General features: G+C 37.5%; 1 protein-coding gene across 3 annotated transcripts; it reads left to right on the forward strand.

Annotated features, from left to right (window-relative positions):
• The first annotated feature begins 245 nt into the window (after positions 1-245).
• LOC108705015 (ornithine decarboxylase) lies at positions 246-20,952 on the forward strand. Of its 3 annotated transcripts, none has more exons than XM_041584056.1 (9): positions 246-575; positions 3,415-3,557; positions 5,079-5,252; positions 5,357-5,529; positions 6,717-6,851; positions 9,131-9,296; positions 11,271-11,418; positions 12,263-12,381; positions 20,267-20,952. In XM_041584056.1, the coding sequence occupies exons 1-9, from the start codon at positions 551-553 to the stop codon at positions 20,363-20,365; spliced, it is 1,182 nt and encodes a 393-aa protein (XP_041439990.1). In that variant the 5' UTR covers positions 246-550; the 3' UTR covers positions 20,366-20,952. The 3 variants fall into 3 exon arrangements, with proteins under 3 accessions (XP_041439990.1, XP_041439989.1, XP_041439991.1); XM_041584055.1 differs by lacking the exon at positions 20,267-20,952 and adding an exon at positions 14,727-15,230 and having other exon boundaries at positions 251-575; XM_041584057.1 differs by lacking the exons at positions 246-575; positions 20,267-20,952 and adding an exon at positions 14,727-15,230 and having other exon boundaries at positions 3,468-3,557; positions 5,107-5,252.
• Positions 20,953-21,269: the final 317 nt, after the last annotated feature.

Raw genomic sequence — 21,269 nt, forward strand, 5'->3', positions numbered from 1 at the left:
TTCCTGTTAAAGTTGTAGTATTTCTGGTCAGCTGATCTCTGAGGCAGCACAGAGATCATCACAAAATGGTGGTTCAAGGCAAGAGATGTAAAGGTTAATATTTACTTATATATATATTCCGGTTTGGTAAGATTCTTTAATATGCCACTTAATTTGATATAAACTATCTGTTGCTCAAGTATTCATTTTGGGGGTATAGATTTCCTTTAAGCTTGGCACTACTGCTACTAAATGATTATTATTATTATTATGATAGTTGGTATGACCTCAGTACAGCGGCTTCTGTTGCTCAGTCATGAGTGCAATTATTCCTGTTAGGGATGCACCGAATCCAAAATTCTAAGTAACTAAGTAACTAAGAAATTGCCACTGGCTTCTACTTGAATCATTCCAATAGCAAGTTATATATACACAAGTTGATTGGGCAGATTTTTTTCTCCCCCCTATGACTGGCTGCCTGCTGTTACCTCTACTTTAAATATTTGTCTGTGCTGACTTCTACTCTCTAGTTACTTTTCTTTTGCCTGCAGCATACACGGACCTTCTTCAAATGGAAAAGCTACAATCACCTGCGCGTGTGTATCACATTATCTCTTTTTTTATAGCTCAGTAGCTATTATATACTTGTATGATTGTTAGAACTTACATAATTGTACTGTATTAGCAGGTTAATAATACTCTGCATTTAATAACTGATAATCCTGTAAAACATTTTTGCTAGTTAAAGGGGTGGTTCATCTTTAAGTTAAATATTGGTATGTTACATAATGCCTAATACTAAGGAATTTTAAAATTGGTCTATTGGTGAATTATTTGTCTTCTTCTTTTTCTGTTTTCTTCCAACTTTCAAATGCAGGCCACTGAACCCAGCAGCCATATACCTATTGTTGGTGTGACTACAATTTCATGGTTTACTGTTACTTTTTATTATTTACCTTACTCTTCAGGCCTCGCCTATTCATTTTCCAGTCTCTCGTTCAATATAATGACTGGTTGCTAGGGTAATTTGGACTATAGCAACCAAATAGCATCTGTAATAACAAACTGGAGAACTGCTACATAAAACAACTAAATAATTAAAAAACCTAAAATAATAAAAAATAAAGATCAATTACATATTGTCCCAGAATATTACTTTCTACATCAACAATCCATTAGAAACTTTACTATGTGATATCTGTTTTAACAATACTATATTAAACTGTGCTCACATTTCTGTTGTGTAAGAACTATTGTTTTTATTAACACATATTTACAACATATTCTTCAGTGCTGTATACAATAGGTAAAGACTGTCCTATGAGTGGGGTAATATCTTAATGGCTACATATATAATATTGCAGAGGGACCCGCACTTCATTTGTAATAAATCAACTGTGTTTCTTTAATGATGCACAGCCAACGTTTCGACCCTCTGCGATATTAATTGATACACTTTTGACCCTGCACCCGCAATCAACTTGTGATCCAGTAAGAGTGCGAACACTGCACATACTATATATATATATATATATATATATATATATATATCTCTGCCTCACCAGGATCAAACATGGAGTAGCTTCAGTTTCTCTTTCCCCTTTTTAACAAATAACAAAAACAATAAAAATAATAAGAAGAAACCTTCAGCACAAACCCTATTCCTTGAACTTATGGTTCATGGGAAATATTCTATTATATTATCGTATTGATTAAAGAATGCTTCACATTTAGTCACTATTTATTTGTTCCTTGTCCTGTAGGACACCTGACCATCTGAGATTTAGTGGGCAAATGTATACCAATTTTGAAAGCCATAGGTTTAGTAAGATTTTGCCCGATTTAATAACCTTATAAAACCTTGACGTGTTATCATGGTCTGTTGTGGCTATAAATTCAATCATTTCAATCGATTCATGGCAGCTAAGGATTGTATTTGTTGGCAGTAAATGTCTCTGTCCACTCTTCCTCCTCTAATATGGGGAGGGTGTCCTGTATCTCCATTTTACTTGTTACATTCCTTCTTCTAGGATTGGACCTTATAATAGTATGGCAACAAAGGATTCCCCGATCCCATTCATGTGTTTATTTTCTAGAAAATACCTTGTGCATAATTTTTTCATGATTTCAGGGTGGGGGGATTTCGTGAAAAAAAATGGAAAAATAAATTCTATCCTGGAAAAAAAAATTGATTACCATTTTATTTAAAATCTGAAATGACGGTATACTTTCCCTTGACTTCTATGGCATCTTGGCTTTTGAGATGGCAAGATTTTTTATTATTTTTAAAAATTTGATTTGATAAATTGTGGCAAAAAATATGATTGTGGGAAAATTTTAAGATTATGGAATAAAAGTTTGACCCTGGAAAATGTAATTGATTAAGGTAATGCAAGTGAGTTTTAAGTCATTATTCAATACGGCATAATTTTATCATGTCTAAATATACTACTATTATTTTCATGTATATTCTGGAAGCATCTTTGTTTGTGATCCTGTTTTTCATTTAGCACAATAATTTGATAATAGTGTATGTTAAGGGATCATATTCAAAATGTTGTCCTAGTGAATGGCATTATAAGCAGCAATCAGCATGGCTTTATGAAGGATAGGTCATGTCAGACAATTTTTTTATGATGAGGTAAGTAAGATGCTGGGACATTGGGGGGGGCAGTAGATGTGATCTATTTGGATTTTGCCAAAGCCTTTGATACTGTGCCCCACAAACGACTGCTTTCTAAACTAAGGTCTTTTGGGCTTAATGAAGTCGTTTGCACATGGATAGGAAACTGGTTACAGGATCAGGTACAGAGGGTGGTTGTTAATGATACATTCTCTACTTGGAGTAAGTTTTTTAGTGGGGTCCCTCAGGGCTCGGTATTGGGTCCACTTTAATTTAACTTGTTCATTAATGACTTAGGGGATGACTTAGTAATGTATCACTGTTTGCAGATGACACAAAATTATCCAGCCCAATTAATTACATCCAGGATGTGGCATCCTTGCAACAGGATCTTGACATACTGGCAATCTGGGCAGCTAAGTGACAAATGAGATTCAATGCCGGTAAATGCAGGCCCAGGTATGTGGCAAGGCCACAAAGGCCCGGCCCTAGGGCAGCAAATTTTCAGGGGCGGCATGCTGCCCAGCTGCATTCTCGTTTAACACTCACTCCCCAGCAAGCAACCGCATGCGCACGCTCAAGCTGTGATGATCAGGATGCGCGTAAATAGGTGGGCCTCGAGGCGCCAGGCACGGAAATCCGGCCCTGGATAAATGTCATGCACCAGGGATGTAAAAAATATGGCTGTAGCAAGTTCAAATAAAGTCTTGAGCTGTATTTAAAGGGGCATAGATTTGTATTTGCAGCTAATTCTATTACTTACATCACATTTTGTTTCTGTGGGATTCTAAACAATATAACCTGTTTCCTAGATGAAAGGATAGAAGAGAATCTAGACAAAAGAAATAGCTTGCATCCTGTCACCCTTTCAAATAGGATAAATCTGACTTTACTAGATAACAGAACTTCAGCACAACAGTTCCTCAAGCAGAAAATCAGCAATAACATAGCACAGGTGGGTAACAGTACTTATACCTAACTACAACAGTGTATTGCTATTTTTAACATGTATCATTCCTCTTCCTAGCACTCCTAATATATCCATACATTCTATTTCTATTTTCAATAGTTGAGCTTTAAGGGAATTTATTAATTTAAATCATGTCATGATTCTGTGATAAGTGATAAGAAATTACTACCACAAAGTAGTTGTGTTTTACAGTTACCTATGCATTGTGGCTTTAGTTTACTTTGGTTGTTGTTTTACTTGTTTTCTGTTTGTGTATGATGACCAATATCATTAGACATAGTGAGTAGTGTCTGAAGCATATAAGCAAAATCTGCCTATGGTAGCAGTGCTCTGTATTAGAAAAAGTTAACTCAACGGAGTAGTTTACCTTTGAAGAAAAAAATTAACTCTTAAAATAAGTTAAATAAATGCTCAGACTCTACAGCCACACAAGGTGTAAGTCAATTATAAAGAAAAAAAAGAAGGAAAGAAAAAAGGAGCTTGTTTTGTAACTGTATCAATTACTACACCTATATAATTCGAACACTTCCCTCAAAAAGATAATTTATTTTCAATTCGTTATATGGTTTGGAAAAGGATACCCTTATCTTATTTCAGTTATCCCACTTGAAACTGTGTTTACAGTCTTTAAGATAAGCTGATAACACCAGGTTATCAAATTACAATGTTGCTTATTATTAGGGTTGGGTAAATTTAACTCCTCTCTACTAGATATAACGAACCATGTGCAACATTCACCTTCAAAGACCTCACAATAAATGAACCATGTGCAACATTCACCTTCAAAGACCTCACAATAAATATTTTTAAATAGAAAAAAAAAAACTTATCAATTAGTATCGTTTGTTATTTTATTCAGGTTTAACCCACAAAATAAATAACCACTAGAATTAAAATTCGGTGTTAAGGGCAACTGTAAACATAGTTTCAAGTCGGATAACTGAAATAAGATAAGGGTATCCTTTTCCAAACCATATAACGAATTGAAACTAAATTATCTTTTTGAGGGAAGTGTTCGAATTATAGAGGTGTAGTAATTGATACAGTTACAAAACAAGGTTCTTTTTCTTTCCTTCTCTTTTTTCTTTAAAGTTTACCTTTGAGTGACCTTTTAGTATGTTCTAAAAGGTCCTATTCTTTACACATTTTCAACTGGTTTTCATTTGTTATGGTTAATTATGCACCACTGGCCCTGGAAGTGAAAAACCTTGCTCTATGAGGTTACAGTTTTATTGTTTTTGTTACTTTTTTTTTTTATCTATGTTTCCATTCAAGCCTCTCCTATTCATATTCCAATATCAAACCACTTCTTGGTTGCTAGGCTAAATGGAACCCTAGATAACTGCTAAAGTTTCAAACTGGATAGCAGCTGAACAAAAAAACCACAACAAATTTAAAAAAAAAGATTTGCAAATGTTCTACTACCATTATTACTATATCATAGTAACAATTAATTTAAAGGTGAGCTACCCTTTTAATCTCCTCCCTGTGTTCTCTGCTCTGCAGGGAAATCATGATGCCTTTTATATTGCAGACCTTGGAGACATAATACAGAAACATAGGCGGTTTTTGAAGGAGCTACCCCAAGTGAAGCCTTTCTATGCAATGAAGTGCAATAGCACAAGGGAGGTGCTTCAAATGATGGCAACTCTTGGTACAGGATTTGATTGTGCGAGTATGGTAATACTCTTTGTAAAATTTTGGTCTGATTCCATAGCAAGTCAAAATTCTCTGGTTCACATTTTGATATCCTTATTACAAGACACGTATGTCTTTCCTTTCAGGGAGAAATAGAAACCGTGCTTAAAATGGGAATACGAGCTGCTGATATTATCTATGCCAACCCTTGTAAGCAGGTATCACACATCAAATATGCTGCTGAGCATGGAGTGTGCAGAATGACATTTGACTGTGAAGCTGAATTGTTTAAGGTAGCAGCCTCTCATCCAAAGGCCGAGTAAGTTGACAGCAAAGTGTAATCTATATTCCACTCTCCATGTGCTAGGGGGTGAAAGGTAATGATGGCATTAATACGAATTTGAAACATGGTTCTTCAATGTGTTTATATATGTTGGGTTTCGAAAAATTATTTCTGTAACAGTATTATATTAGGTTGGTCACTAGGTGGCAATAGAGGTAAGGGAATGTAAGTTTAATTGTAGTTTAGGCTCCAGCCACTAGAGGGCCAAGGGTATATATTGTAAGGCAGTGATCCCCAACCAGTAGCTCGTGAGCAACATGTTGCTCCCCAAACCCTTGCATATTGCTCTCAGTGGCCTCAAAGTAGGTGCTTATTTTTAAATTCCAGGCTTGGAGGCAATAAAAACAGATGTACTACTACACAGAGCCTCCTGTAGACTGCCAGTCCACATAAGGGCTACCAATAGCCAATCACAGCCCTTATTTGGCTCCATCCAGGAACATTTTTCATGCTTGTGTTGCTCCCCAACTCCTTTTAGATATACATGGGGATCCCTGTTGTAAGGGGAGGACACACCCTGTTTTTTTTTTTCTATTTCTGACATCTGCCGTTTAGGTATAGACAGAGAGGGTCTTCTAACAGTGTCGGACAGGCCCACCAGGATACCAGGAAAACTCCCAGTGGGCCCAGGTGTCAGTGGGCCCTCCTGCTTCTAAGCATTTGTAACAATTTCATGTTTATTCCCTAATTCTTTATGGAAACAAAGGGGCTGAATAGATGGCAAATAGAGTATATAATGTAAAGAAAAGTACTAAGAAAATAAAAAGTTTGAATGAGAAGTGGAAGAAAATTATCTTGTAGAATGGGCCCATGGTCTAAGGTTTTCTGGTGGGCCCTTGGCATCCCAATCCGACAGTGTCTCCTAGTGGGAAGTACTAGGTACTTTTTACAATTTAACAGGACAGCTAGAATGGGTAGCCCAGACCCCAACAAGTTTACTAACATTTGCTTTTTGATTTCTAACTTGTAGGTGACTGTTAAATATAATTACTAATTAGTTGCCACAGGAGCAAACACTGGGCTGGGATTCAGATACTTTCCATGCTTGAGTAAGGGTGTCTGTCCCAAAACCTGTAAAAATATTTGTAATAAAGTATATATGATGCACCAATGAAATTATCTACATTTCTTTTATATTCCCCAACTAATTTAATTTTATGCAGGATGATTCTCCGCATTGCAACCAACGACAGAGACGCTTGGTGTCCCCTTAGTTTCAAATACGGTGCTCTTCTGGAGGAATGTGAGGATCTTCTCAAGAAAGCAAAAAACTTCAATATCCAAGTAATCGGAGTGAGGTATTTACAGTATAAGAGAATCATTTCTAATTCTTTAATCCCGATCTTGATTGCACCACTGTCCTTGTTACTTTCAAAAGATCCTCCCAGTTTGACCTATTCCCATCCCAGTTTCCTCCCAGTTGTCCTCTAAAACCATAACATTCTCTGCCCTTTTTTTCTAACTTGTTCCCCAGTCTACATATAAACTATTTTCTTCTGAATTTCCACATTTGCTTTCAACTTCATGTCCTTTCTTAATTTTTGCCTCTCCCTCATTCTTTTTGAACATTAGGGGTCATTTACTAACTGTAAGGCAGGGTGTAAAAAAAAATGTAAGGGTTAAATAGAGTATTTTATACTAGTTGTTGCTATTATTACTATCTCTCACTAGATGGTGATGAAAGGTAGGGAGAAGGTTCTAGAACAGGTTTCCCCTCAATGTAATTCTGGAAGGAAAAGAATTGCCCTCTATAAAGAGGGGAGAAAAGTGGACCACTTCCCCTTTTGCTAATGTAAGACGATAAGAATAGATGACCATAAAGTGAGTCTTATAGTAAAGTTAGAAAGTAGTTGGCCAGATTTGTGGAGCTTACTATAGGTGGTAGCCTAGAAAGATCTTGTTGCTTCAGATACAGCACCTCTGAAACAAGCTTTATCCTTGCTATAAAACTAGCATTAGAGTAAACTGATTTGAGGAAGGGTATCAGAGTCACTGCATGTTCAGATCAACTCCCATATCACTACTGTGGAAGTCTGTTCATTCCTGCCCAGCACTGTGCAGATTGTTATTTTGTGATCACCCTTACATTTGTTTTTATGGATTGTAACAAGAAGATATTGTTATTATTGATATTATTACCACATTGAGGATCTTACAGATGGAATGGAATGACATTTGGGCAGAAAAATGCAGCACGAGAGATCATTGCTTAAAAAGCAAAGTATATATATATAAATAAATGTGTCATTTTTGTATGTAAACACAAAACAAAAAAGCATACTATATTAAGGCAGTACGAGGCATTTCAAAAGATGCATACATTTTCTAGTAGGGTTTTGCATAATAACACTCCTGATATTACCACAGTATACTTTACATCTCAACTGACATGTGGATGTGGATAGTAATTGCCTTTAGGAAAAAATATTAAATGTTACTATTCTTCAGTACTCAAATAAGGCAACTCACTCTCCTTTGATTCTGGGTTTACATCCATGTCTGTCAGCAGTTCAGGGGGACACCTCATCTATGGGACCAACCACCCAGGGCCGCCATCAAGGGGGGAAGGGGGAATGCTGTCCCGGATGATTTGGCGAGTTAAGGGGGGCCCAGCCGTGCTGCACTTTCTTGCATAGCCGGGCCCCTGCCGTCAATGAGCTGTAGACTTCGGAAGGGAGGGTGGGCTGGAGTTCCGGAGCCTGCATCTTGTTTCCTGTGCTCTGATTCGCCAGTGAAGTGTAAGTCCTGGTAAAGCCGCATGGGATTGGATGGGTGAAGTTTGAACCTCCCCTTCATTTTATTGAATCGCCATGCAACTTTACTGGGACTTACACTTCACTGATGAATCAGAGCACAGGAAATTGAAGTTACAGGCACCTGGCTAAAAAAATAGTAAGTGCAATGTTCTTTTTTTCTTATAACTTGTAGGCGCCCTGGCCAGTGTACAGAACACAAATGCTAGAGTACTAAGGAGCACAAAATTGTGTCTGGGGAATATCATGCAGGTAACATGAGCAAGGTCCAGAATGCAGTGCTGATGGACACAAGGCAGTCCTGTCTTATCTGAGGGCAAGTAGTAAGAAAAGGGATCCTTTGTGCCTACCAGAGCTTCCTAATATCAGTGTCTGAAAGATGTTCAGGTTATGTAGTAGGAAGGAAGCAGGAGAGGGGATGCGAATGTGCCCCCCCTCCCCCGCCTGACCCTCACGAAGACAGCTCTGCTGGAATGCAAAAACCTGCCCTCAAGGTTAAAGACATAACCCAGGATACACCCTTGTGCTTCAAAAATTACTCTTTTTGTTCTAGATCATGTTGCATAAAAACACATTTCATCTGTAACTTGATTTGATATCACATTAGCACTTCATGCCCAAGGAAACAACAGCAAACAATGGCAGTTTCTGGTTTCTAAAGCAAAGATCTAGAAATTAGACACTAGAAATTTGACAACAACATTTTAAAATGTTAATGATGGAATCTGTGCATGTGCAGCAAGGGGACTTGAGAAATAAAATAGTGTATTTAATATCATCTGTTAAATTCTTCTCATAAGTCTCAGTTAATCTGCCCTCTGCAGTTTTCATACTGGCTCTGGATGCAAGAACACTTATTCCTTTTGCAAAGCCATTGAAGATGCCAGAAAGGTATTTGATATTGGGAAAAAGTTGGGATATCAGATGCGACTCCTTGATATTGGAGGTGGTTTTCCTGGGGACTCTGAATTCCGACCAACATTTGAGGAGGTAAGACTTACTAGGGAAGTTCAGTTTTCACCACATGCTCCTTAAAGGAGAATTCAACCCGTAACTAAAAAAAACCCTACCCTACGTAGACCCCCACCCCCCTACGTAGACCCCTCGGCACAGATTCAGGGATCGCAGTTCAACGCAGCCATCTTCCGGGTCTTCATGTCTTGTTCCGGTGCTTCGGCAATATCCGTCCATTTTGGTGTATGCGTAGTTGTCGCAAACTGGTAAATTGCCCCAACGGCGCATGTGCTGCTTTGCCAGTCTCAGTCTCAGCTTACCGAAGACCCAGAAGATGGCTGCGGTGAACTGCGATCCCTGAATCTGTGCCAAAGTAAAATGTTAGGGGCATTTGCCCAGGGGGGCAGCTAGGCTGGGGGAGGAGGGAGGGGTGTCAACGTAGGGTAGGGTTTTTTTTAGTTATGGGTTGAATTCTCCTTTAACCATGTTACTAGCTAGGTATATGGCAAGTACATTATTACTGTTATATTGTGTCTTAGACTGGGCCTTAAAGACAGTTATATACCAGAGGCAAAATTAGGCATTCATGAAATATAGTTTCAGCCAGAATTTGTTGTAAAAGAGTTAGAGTAAAATGCATGACGTATTTCTAAAGCTCCACTAGAGTATTATGCGTGGTAACCAGGGGTGTACTCGCAAGGTAGGCATTTGGCCTTTCACTGATCTTCTCAGTTTCAAATATGGCTACTGCATCAACAATGTGTGAGCTTATCAATTATCAATGCAGGAACAAGGGTGTAAGTCTGCATTCCATTGCTGGTCTTCCTCATATTTCAGCAACCTCACCAAAGACACCCCTCAGGATGGTCCTGCTCCCCCATAACTATGCTGAAATGGAGAGGCGGGGTTGAAGGCCCCTTGACCTCTGACCTTCTACTCTCTAACCAGTGTTGTGGCTCCTAATTAAACGCCTTTCATTCTCCTTTAATGGTATCCTCTTTTTTAAACCCTTCATTAAAAGAAAACTATAGTTATCTATAAAAATACATTGCATAAAACAATTCAGATGTAAAACCCTGCTTTCATAATAATATACCTTTATAGTAGTATGTGCCATTAGGTAATCCTAAATAGAAAATTGCCATTTTTAAAAAAAATAAAGTATAATAAAGAAGGAGAGTGGGATAACATTGAACATCAGACAGGTGGGGGGGGGAGCAGTTCTGGGCCGGCGGAAAATATGTACATACCCACAAGATACTTTCTTACTGTATGTTATCATGGCAAGCATTACAAAAACTATGCAAATAGAATACAGTAGAACCTCAATTTTACATCCCCTGGTTTTAAGTTTTCCCTCATTTTACATTATTGTTTTGTGGTCCCACCTTTATATTATGTATAATACATTTTCCTGGATTTTACACCATTTTTTTCTGGTCCGCTGAAAAACGTAAAATTTCTTGCAAGATATACTAAACTTAGGGGCAAATTCATCAAGGGTCGAATTTCGAGGGGTTAAATAGAATCGAATAGAATCGAATAGGCAATTCGGGCGAATTTACGCGCTGGCGAATAGTCGAATTGGCGAATATTCGCCAGGCGAATAGGCGCTCGATCGAATATTCGCTCGAAGGATTTTCATTTGATCGAATGCCTTTTTATTCGATCAAAAACTTGGAAAACAAGCCTATGGGACTTTCCCAAAGGCTTTTAAAGCAATTCGGTAGGTTTTAGATGGCGAAGTAGGCAGTCGAAGTATTTTTAAAAGAGACAGTACTTCGACTATCGAATGGGCGAATAGTCGCAGCGTTTTTGCGCTCGATCCAGTACTTCGACTATCGAATGGCGAATAGTCGCAGCATTTTTGTGCTCGATCTATTCGAATCATTCTACTCAGGCGAATTTACACCAATTCGATAGTCGAGGAGCACAAAAATTCGAAGTTTTTTTACATCGAATCCTTCACTCGAATTTAGTGAATCGGCCCCTTAATCTGTTTGTTCTTAGTTTGCAGAAGTCATCCGTCATTCTCTGAACCAGTACTTTCCTAATAATATGGATGTAGAGATTATTTCTGAACCGGGAAGATATTATGTGGAATCAGCTTTCACTATTGCATTGAATATTATTACCAAGAAGGAGATGTATGAGAAAGGTCAGTACATGACCATGTGCTGAATATTAAAGGGGTAATTCACCTTTCAGTTAACTTTTAGTATTCTTGCATATTTTCAACTGGTCTTCATTTTTTTATAGTTTTGTAAGTATTTGCCTTCCCCTTCTGCCCTTCTGCCTGCTTTTAAATGGGGATTACTGACCCCAGATCCCAACAAAAATATTAGTTCTGTGCAGCTGCAATTTTATTGTAATTGTTATGTTTTATTATTTATATTTCTGTTCAGGCCCTCTGCTATTCATCTTCCAGTTTCTCACTCAAACCACTGCCTGATTGCTAAGGGTAAAACCAGATAGATGCCGATATTCATAACTGGAAAGTCGATAAAGAAAAAGCTCAATATATACAAACCATCAAAAATTAAAAGTGAAGAACAATTAACTAAAAGTCAAAGTGAAGGTGACCTACCCCTTTAAAGCATCTGTGTATCTGTCTATGGTACAATATTATTTAAAACACTGGTCAATAAAGATGCATTTATAGCAGGATTTAATGCCATACAGAAAAGGTGGGAGCCATGGAAAGAGATGTAAAGGTGGCCATAGACGTAACAATTACCATTGGCCGCAGTAAACAGTGGCCGATGTTCGGGCGCCTTCAAAGGTGCCCAATCAAACGACCGATCGTCATGGCATGAAAAATGTCGGGACACTCCACATACGACCAAAAATCGTGCGAAACAGAGATTCGCACGATCAAATTTTTGGCCAGCATAAGAGGTACAAAACATAAATTAACCAAGCAAGGTAATCCCCCCTTTTAGCATTGCCTCATGCATTTATACCTATATGTGTCCATAGTTTTATTTTTGTTTGCTCTACAGGTGCAGATGGAGAGAGGAGAAGGAAATTCTTGTATATACTAAATGATGGGGTGTATGGAATGTTTCTTGATTTTTGTTTATTAAAAGAAAAACTAAAACGGAGGCCAATATTAAGAAAGGTTGGTGATCAAAGTAGCTTCTCATTTAACATACCCCCATAACCCTTATCTAGTCAAAAATGTGTCAAGGGCTCTGCAAACAGATATAGGATTTAAAGTGCACTATCATGAAATTATATATATATATATATATATATATATATATATATATTATATATATATATATATATATATATATATATATATATATATATATATATACCAAAACGGTCTGCACTCTCTTAGTCTTCACAATCGACCTTGGGTGCTGCATGGAATAGTTGATAATACAATTGTTCACAAATGATGCGCACTCCAATCCTTCTTATTCTTTTATTCCATAGTATAACCATATGTTACATTAACGTTTTGGTTGTGGTCTACAACCTTTGTCAAATAAAAGAACAAGAAGGATTGGAGTGCGCATCATTTGTGAACAATTATATATATATATATGATGCACCGAATCCAGGATTCCGCCAGGATTCCGCCTTTTTCAGCAGGATTTGGATTCTAATCCTTCTGCCCTGTCGAACTGAATCCGAATTTGCATATGCAAATCAGGGGCAGGGAGGGAAATCACGTGACTTTTTGTCACAAAACAAGGAAGTAAAAAAATGTTTTCCCCTTCCCACCCCTAATTTGCATATGGAAATTAGGATTCGGTTCGGTATTCACCCGAATCTTTCATGAATGATTCAGGAGTTCGGCTGAATCCAAAATAGTGGATTCGGTGCATGTGCATCCCTAATATATATATATATATATATATATATATATATATATATATATATATATATATATATATATATATATATATTTATACCCTTAATTATTATTATATTATTATTATTATATTATATTACCCTTATATTATTATATTTTAATTTTGAGAATATTGCTGCTTTTATACATTAGTACTTTGGTCTCTTGCATCTTTAGCTAATAGCATTTAGCATTTTGGTATTCTTACCTAGTTAGTGTAATGTGTTCTTCTGAACTCTACATTTCTTGCAAGGTAGTAGAGGCACAGAACATCATCCATTTAGCTTCTAAGAAATTAATTTATTTAGTATTGGTGTTTGAAACCCGAGATATTCTTACCATTTTTTACCATTAAAATAAACAAATCCACATGCTGCAGAACTACTTAGTAATTATTTTAGAGAGTCGAGAGTCGCTGCTTTCTAGTAACCAGTAAAGGGGGCAGTATTGAGCATTACCAATCAGTAGTAGTAATCAGCCAAGAAATGGGTTTATTGTGCTTCTCCCCATGCAAAATTGACACAAACAATCTTAACATGCAGAAAACATTTATCTAGACCAGTTAAGATAGGATCAAATATTAACCCACACTGCTTGATGTATAGCTTATCTAGTTAGGGTACATACATTTGAAAAGTAAGCATAACTTAGGGGCACATTTACTAAGGGTCGAATATCGAAGGTTAATTAACCCTCGACATTCAGCCATCGAAGTAAAATCCTTCAACTTCGAATATCGAAGTCAAAGGATTTACCGCAAATACTTCGATCGAACAATTAAATCCTTTGAATCGAACGATTTTCCTTCGATCAAAAAAAGGTTAGAAAGCTTATGGGGAAGGTCCCCATAGGCTAACATTGGTGCTCGGTAGGTTTAAAGTGCCGAAGTAGGAAGTCGAAGTTTTTCTTAAAGAGACAGTACTTCGACTATCGAATGGTCGAATAGTTGAACGATTTTTAGTTCGAATCGTTCGATTCGAAGTCGTAGTCGAAGGTCGAAGTACCCAAGTTTTTTTACTTCGAATCCTTCACTCGAGCTTAGTAAATGTGCCTCTTAGTGTAGCTTGCCTGCAGCAATGCAGAACATGCTGATCATGTGCCTTTGCTTTGGGAACTAAACTTACCAAGATCAGATTAATGGCGAACAACAGTTAACAATTTTAGTGTTTGGTGTTGCCTCTATTACAAACTGAAACACTTCTAAGCTGGCTAGTACATAACATGTATAATTTACAAAATATACATACTTCTTTAAGACTAATGCTATTGCCTTTATTTGTCATTTAAGAATCTGCAAGCACTGACACAACAGCTATTGAGAATTGTTTTCTATACCCTGTTTTAAAACAGACTGAATGAATGCTTAATTGTGTTCATTTAAGTTATGTTCAGGAGAAATCTTCTCACTTTATTTTTTCATATAGACAGGGCTGCTAATGCCATTAGGCAAGATGAGATACTGAGAAACACTTCGCTTGTACTGGAAAGTTTTACTGTTTTAGAATCGTCAGAAATACTACAAAATTGTTATATCCTAAACTTGAAAGTTGAGGTCAACATTTAACTGTAAGGTTGTTTCATCTTTATTTTTCTTCCATAAGGAGCTTGCCACTGAACAGGAGCTCTTTCCGAGCATTCTTTTGGGTCCCACCTATTCAAATTTGGATGAACTAGTGAATGAGGTTCATCTTCCAGATCTAGAAACAGGAGACTGGATCATATTTCCAAATATGGGCGCTTACACTATCTCCATGAGCACAACATTCTGTGGGTTTCCTCAACCAACTGTGTATTTTGTGCTTAGCAAGGGTGATTTGTGAATTTCTAGATATTTAGTGGCTGTGAGAAGAAAAATGTGTTGCGTACGTACCAAACTGCTATCAACCCTAGAAACATATGGGACAAACATAGAATTCATATATCAAGTCAGACCACATACACAGTGAAATAGCTTCTACATAGTTAAAGCAATACTGACACGTTCCTATAAAAATCATAAGAAAGCGTCAGTAACAAGTAGTTGCTGCCATCGGAATAGTTCCCCTGAAAGCCACTCTCAAAGGCACCCCCAGCCCCTTGAACCTTGGTGCAGCAGACCGGCTGACACTACTAACAGATCTTCTGTATTGCTTCAGTGACGCTGGTCTGGGGGCGGAGCAATCCTTCCATAGGCTGAAGTCCTGTTTTCATTTGTAATTAGCCTATGGAAGGGTCGCTCCACCCCCAGCCCAGCATCACTGAAACGGCACAGAAGATCTTTTAGCAGTGTCGGAGGGTCGGGTTCATGCAGGTTTGGGGGCTTGGTGTGGCTTTGAGGGGAACTATTTTGGGGGCAGCAACTACTTGATACTGACACGTTCCTATGATTTTTTTATAGGAACGTATAGACCAGGGGTGTCCAAACTGCGGCCCGAGGGCCACATGCGGCCCAGGATGCAAATGAATGCGGCCCAGCTTGAAACGCTTTGTTCCCGAGGAAATAGGAGGAGGGGGGGACTCTGCCCATTGCCCAGTTAGTAATAATAATATAATAATATGTCTATTTAGATCCAGCTGTCCCATATTCCAGTGTATAGCTCCATCTGGTTATCCAACTGGCATTGTTGTTCGTTTCTGTGTATTTCCTTTACTTTTACAAATCAAACGTGTTTGTGTATTTCATGTCTGGCCCCAGACAATTTTATCTTTTTCCAATGTGGCCCGACGGGCCAAAAGTTTGGACACCTCTGGTATAGACAAATACAAGAGATCCTCTGCACCCATTATCAATATATTTAAGACAGAGATATTTTGTGCATACTGCTACTGAAAAATGCCACAAACAAAACAGGGATTGTTTGTCCATATATTGCAATATATTTAAGCTGGCCAACTACGTCAAAGTCATCCCATATCTGGCCAGTCCTATGCTCAATTTTCATCTGATTCATTAAGAATTCTATTGCTTCATTATACATATAGGGACTAAGTTTTACCTGCTGACTTTCTGCTTTCAAAGTAAAACTCCTAAATTTGGTTGGCCTTTTATTAGCACCAAACAAAATTGCATGTAAGACTGGCCAGATATGGGATGACTTTGATGTAGTTGAAAGTTCCAGTGTGGAACAGAAACGTTGGAACCAATAAACCTACATTTTGCTTGCTGAAACCTTTGCCTCAAAACTTACTTGGAGTGCTGTCCTTGGGGTGTGTGTGTGTGTGTATACAGTGTATATATATATATATATATATGGGATTGCGGCACTCACAGGATTTGTGTATCGAAAAACAGAATTTATTGGATTCTCAACGTTTTGATCCCTTACAGGGATCTTCGTCAGGAGTGTACAAAAAACAAAGAGTGACATTATGTATATATGCCATTCTAATGCCCCTGCATGCTGCTATGGACCTGTGACCCTTAGGAGAGAGTGGGACATAAGAAACATTTGTGTTTGCCGATTGCATAAAACATTTCTGAATAATTCATTAATTGTGGATGTAGCAAATGTGCCAGAGAATTTGTATTGATCATCAATCAGTACATTTATACCATTAATATTTAAAAAATGTACAGGCTACCTGTACACAGGCAAATCCTTGATGGGAAAACATTTAGGAGGCATGAAGATATTATTGTATACTGAACAGGGTACAGATTCCTGAAAGGTAGTTTAATTATTTCTTTGTAAAGCATCTGCAGTATACAGTTTTGGTCTCCAGTACACAAAGAGAATATTACAGAAATATATAAAGTCCTGAGTAGTGCAGTTAATCTAATAACATATGAAGTGTTACAGTTATGCTTTGGTGAAGAGGAAACTTATTAAGATAGATAGAGATATATATATATATATATATATATATATATATATATAAATATAAATAAATAAATAAATAAACAAACAAGCAGTAAAAAAAAGGGACCTTATTATAAATTCTCTAGAATATTTTTCAGTATTAGAAGTTTCCAGTTGACAGGGCATCCTTTTGAGATTTGAAAAATGGAGGTTCCATCTTAAGGTACAAACAGAATTTTTACAACTGTGAGGTTGTTGTACATTACGGCTCCTGTACTAGCAGATATATCAGATATTTTCCAGATGTACACATCCATCTGGATTAATTTAAAGCAGTTCCACAATAAAGTACCATAGGGCAACATTGTTTGCAGTAGTGCTGTGAATGGAGAGTTACCTCGATTTCACAAAGGAGAGCCCCTTTCGCCAACGTGATGCTTTTAAAAAGAGACCCCCACACCTCTATACTGGTCCAAAATGCAGATATATAATAGAAGATTAACTGACCATTACTCATGAGTGTTCAATTCAGGTGTTTTAATTTTTCACAACTGTTTGTATGTTCTAATTAATATAGGGGTAATAATGTGTGGAATGCAAAAACGCATCATACAAATCTTACAAGTAACATTCTGGCTGCCTAAGCATTTATATAGCGTTATACGTGTGTCTGATATAGAGTAATATAAAAGAATTTGCAACTGGTCTTTTTTGTATGACCCGGGTGACAGTGTCCTGTTTACCCCATTAAACAGGCATAAATTGATGGAAAAAAATAAAAAAATGAAGATGAATTGACTTTTGGTTAACAACAGGGCATTCTACAATGTATTCCAGCCAGAAAACTGACTTCGAGAATGAGCTTGAGTAGGGCAGGGGCTTATGCGGTCACACTCTGTAAATCGCTGTGTAATGTCAGCGCTAAATAACGTTCTGGACCAGAGAGAACTAAATTTGCGTATCAGTAGTATTTATAAACCTGTCTGACATCTGTCTAAGAAGCTCAATTTTACCTAGAACCTTTTCTATACCTGTCATCTTACAATTAGGGTTGTCACCTGGTCGGTATTTTACCGACCTGGCCGGTAAAAATGATAGTTGATCCCAATGTTATTAACAGGGAAAAAAGATAAATATATAGGAAGGCCGGTATTTTTTTCCGGAAAAGGTGGCAACCCTACTTACAATCTCTCATTTCCGCTGCGCACTACAATACTTCCGTGCTATTGATGCACAGGTCAGGTGCTGCAGCGTTCTTGCCGCTGATAAGATTGCATCAGTTTGCGGAATTTTCATCAGCTCATCAGTGAATAAGGCTTGTGCAGATGCTACATGCTGCGTCTGCATCCGACAGTCGTGTCACGTTACATCAACAATGCGACACGACATGACCATACACTGGCATTACTTACCTTATTTCCGTCGCATCCGACGTGACGCCTATGATTTTGCACAGCCCGTCAGAGCACATTCTCTGTGCTGCTGTCACTTACCCACTCAATAAGAGTACACATAGAATATAAATGTCACAATATAGGGCTGATTAGTAATTAATACAGATACTGTATATGTTTCTCTAGATAGGTGGCTGACACCTTGTGCATATCAATACCTTTCCCACGAGTATAGATCTCTTACATAATTCACATATTACAAACACAAATATCATATATATTGCATTATTGGCTTAACCCCGTGAACAATTGAAAAAAAAAATGAATAACATGATTTGCAAATATACATATCTCATGGGCTAGAATCCTGTTTAGTTCTTGATGGGGTTAAACTTCTGAAACAACAACGTGTTGGAAGAAAGGATAACTAGTAGGGAATAACCAAACTGTGTGTAAAAAAAAAAATCAGGGGTGCTAGTACATATTTCAAAAGTAGGGTTATTTATGCAGAGCTTGTAGGTTGTTAAACACCCCTTTATTTGGCATGAATTGAATGAATATGGCTTGTGTTGATCAACTACTAATCCAATTGTTTTAATTAATAAACTATGTATGGTTTTTGGAGTTTATTCAATATTGCGCAAAATCTGAAATTTAAAGTAAAGTCACATTCTATTTTCTCTTTTTATGAGCATAGTCATAACAAATGAGCAGTCCGCTAAAAATCTATCTGCATAGTGACCTGTACCTTATTTTACCACCTAACAGACTGCAGCTGGGGGAAGAATAGGGTTTGTCTAGAAGACTTGTTTTGAAAACAATTGTTATACTTGTTGCCAATTTCAGTACCTGTCCATTGTTCTCTTTTGTTATTGTTTCTGCCTTGCTCAGGGCCGCTTCTGCCATGAGGCAAGAAGGGAGAGGAGGGGGCGGCATCTGGACCCCAGAATCGGCGCTGGCCTTGCTGCAGTTATAAGTGGACCAGATAAAGCATTATGGAGACTCTCCTAAAATATACTGTGACCTTCATCTAAATTTAGCAGCTGGCATACTTGTTTTTTATGGTTAACATGCAGTTATACCCAGGGAGTTGGCATGGGGACTTTGCTACTGATAGCTGAATTTACAATAAAGCAGCTACCCTTATTGTAATTGTTTTCCTGACAATAAGCTTTGTAGGGCATTGCAACCTGCAACCCTATAGCCTTTCAGTCGCATTGTGGTGATCCTTCATGCAAGATCTAAGGAACACCTAATAGATCAAGCCAGCAACATGAATAAGCAAATGTTTTAGCAGATGCCTGTGCAAATTGTTACATTTTGGTAAATTAGTTGCATCTCTCATATGTTTGTATTTGAAAAAAAAAAATCCAATAACATATCTGTGTGTGATGTAGGTATAAGCCCAGCAACGGGATAACGGTGACTCCATGGATGAGTTCCATGGATGAGTACACCGATTAAATCAGGCACAGTACAACAATGGGTTTGAGTGAAACACACGTATGGATTTTTATTTAAACAGCCCTATTTACACCATTTAGAGCTGGACAAAATGAAAAGGGTTAAAAAAACAAAACAGCAAAATAAACCCTTGTCAGCTAACTATACATTCAGGCTTCCCTGACTATTAGACCGGAAACAACCTTGCGTTGCTCTGGTCTCTACATTAGCAACAGCAGTCTTTACCACACACAAAAGAAAGGTTTATATTTCACCCAAAACCCCAAAAGTTTGCTTACCAAAAAAAAAATAAGCCTTTCACAGAACTCCTCACCCTGATATCTCACATCAGAACTGGTTCCAGGATGGAGTCAAACCCTAAGCAGGCTGGGAATTCTTATAGCAAACTGGATCAGCAGATTAGATTCTGCTGAGCTCGTTAACATCTCTATGTCTAGCAATATTACATAACATGATAACAAGATGTTAAAAGTATGCCATTCATTTTTTTTGTTTCTCTCACAGAGGCAGCGGTTGCAGGCAATTCAAGAACAAAAGAAGAAGCTGGAGAAGGAAGGAAAATACAAGGCACCAGATTTCAGCAAAGATCACAGCAGCCCTTAATCTGTTAACATGCCATTAACCTTGTTCATTAGAGCACCAACAAGTTACACTGTGCTTTACAATAATTATTCATTCTATGTTATGAATTCCAATATTCCCAAAATTACATTTTGCAATTATTAAAATGGCCCATTCTAGCCCTTGTGTTTCAGTATTTGGGTGATAAACAAAGACTTTTCAGTATATCATTATACCAATCATTTTTGTATAAACAGGATTTCTGCCTGCATTAATAAAAAAAAAAGGCCATCATAAATATGATAGCCAATGCTGTGCAACATTTTACAGTCAAAAATATTGTTGGGGTTTTTTGTCATTAGACTGCAGACCGTACAATGTTATTCTCAGCACAAAGAAACAAAGAAAACTATAACAATTCAAACTTCTATTTATTTGGTTCATAGATTACCAGCATTATTAAGTACTTCTAAATTGTAATACAGCTTCATAAAAAAACAATGGCAAGTTTGAGGCACAACTGTCCAGAGGTCCCTTGTAGCTAACTCTATACTGCCTCCTGAGTTGAGCTTTGTACAGTGTGGTTAGTAGTACTGACCCAGTTTTATGGGATATCTCCCACCCTATTTCAAAACACAAATGAGAAGATAATTTTACAATATAGTGTCTGTCTAATATACAGTTTTGGGCAAATGTATGCTATTTGAAGGATGTTAAAGAACATTTCTTTAATCTAGCTTGACTTAAAGGGATCCCTATAATGAATAGGACCGTGCTGCATTAGGAAAAGAAACCTAAAAGGTGCAATCTATTTATCAAAGGATAACACAAGTTCTGCCCTCCTTACCATCTAATTGTGTAGCCAGTGCATCGGCATCAGGTCCCCATTTCTGGTGCATAAACAAGATCTTAGCATGATGCAAAACTTGTCTTAATAACAGTGTTC

The sequence above is a fragment of the Xenopus laevis genome, chromosome 2S, assembly GCF_017654675.1.
Source record: "Xenopus laevis strain J_2021 chromosome 2S, Xenopus_laevis_v10.1, whole genome shotgun sequence".
NCBI lineage: Eukaryota > Metazoa > Chordata > Amphibia > Anura > Pipidae > Xenopus > Xenopus laevis.

Bases quoted from the DNA above. Each gene is read 5' to 3' on its own strand.
- LOC108705015 (XM_041584055.1), top strand. From the start codon at position 551: ATGGAAAAGCTACAATCACCTGCGC. The intron at 576-3,414 runs GTGTGTATCACA...CCTGTTTCCTAG, and splicing joins AAAGCTACAATCACCTGCGC to ATGAAAGGATAGAAGAGAAT. The intron at 5,253-5,356 runs GTAATACTCTTT...CTTTCCTTTCAG, and splicing joins GATTTGATTGTGCGAGTATG to GGAGAAATAGAAACCGTGCT.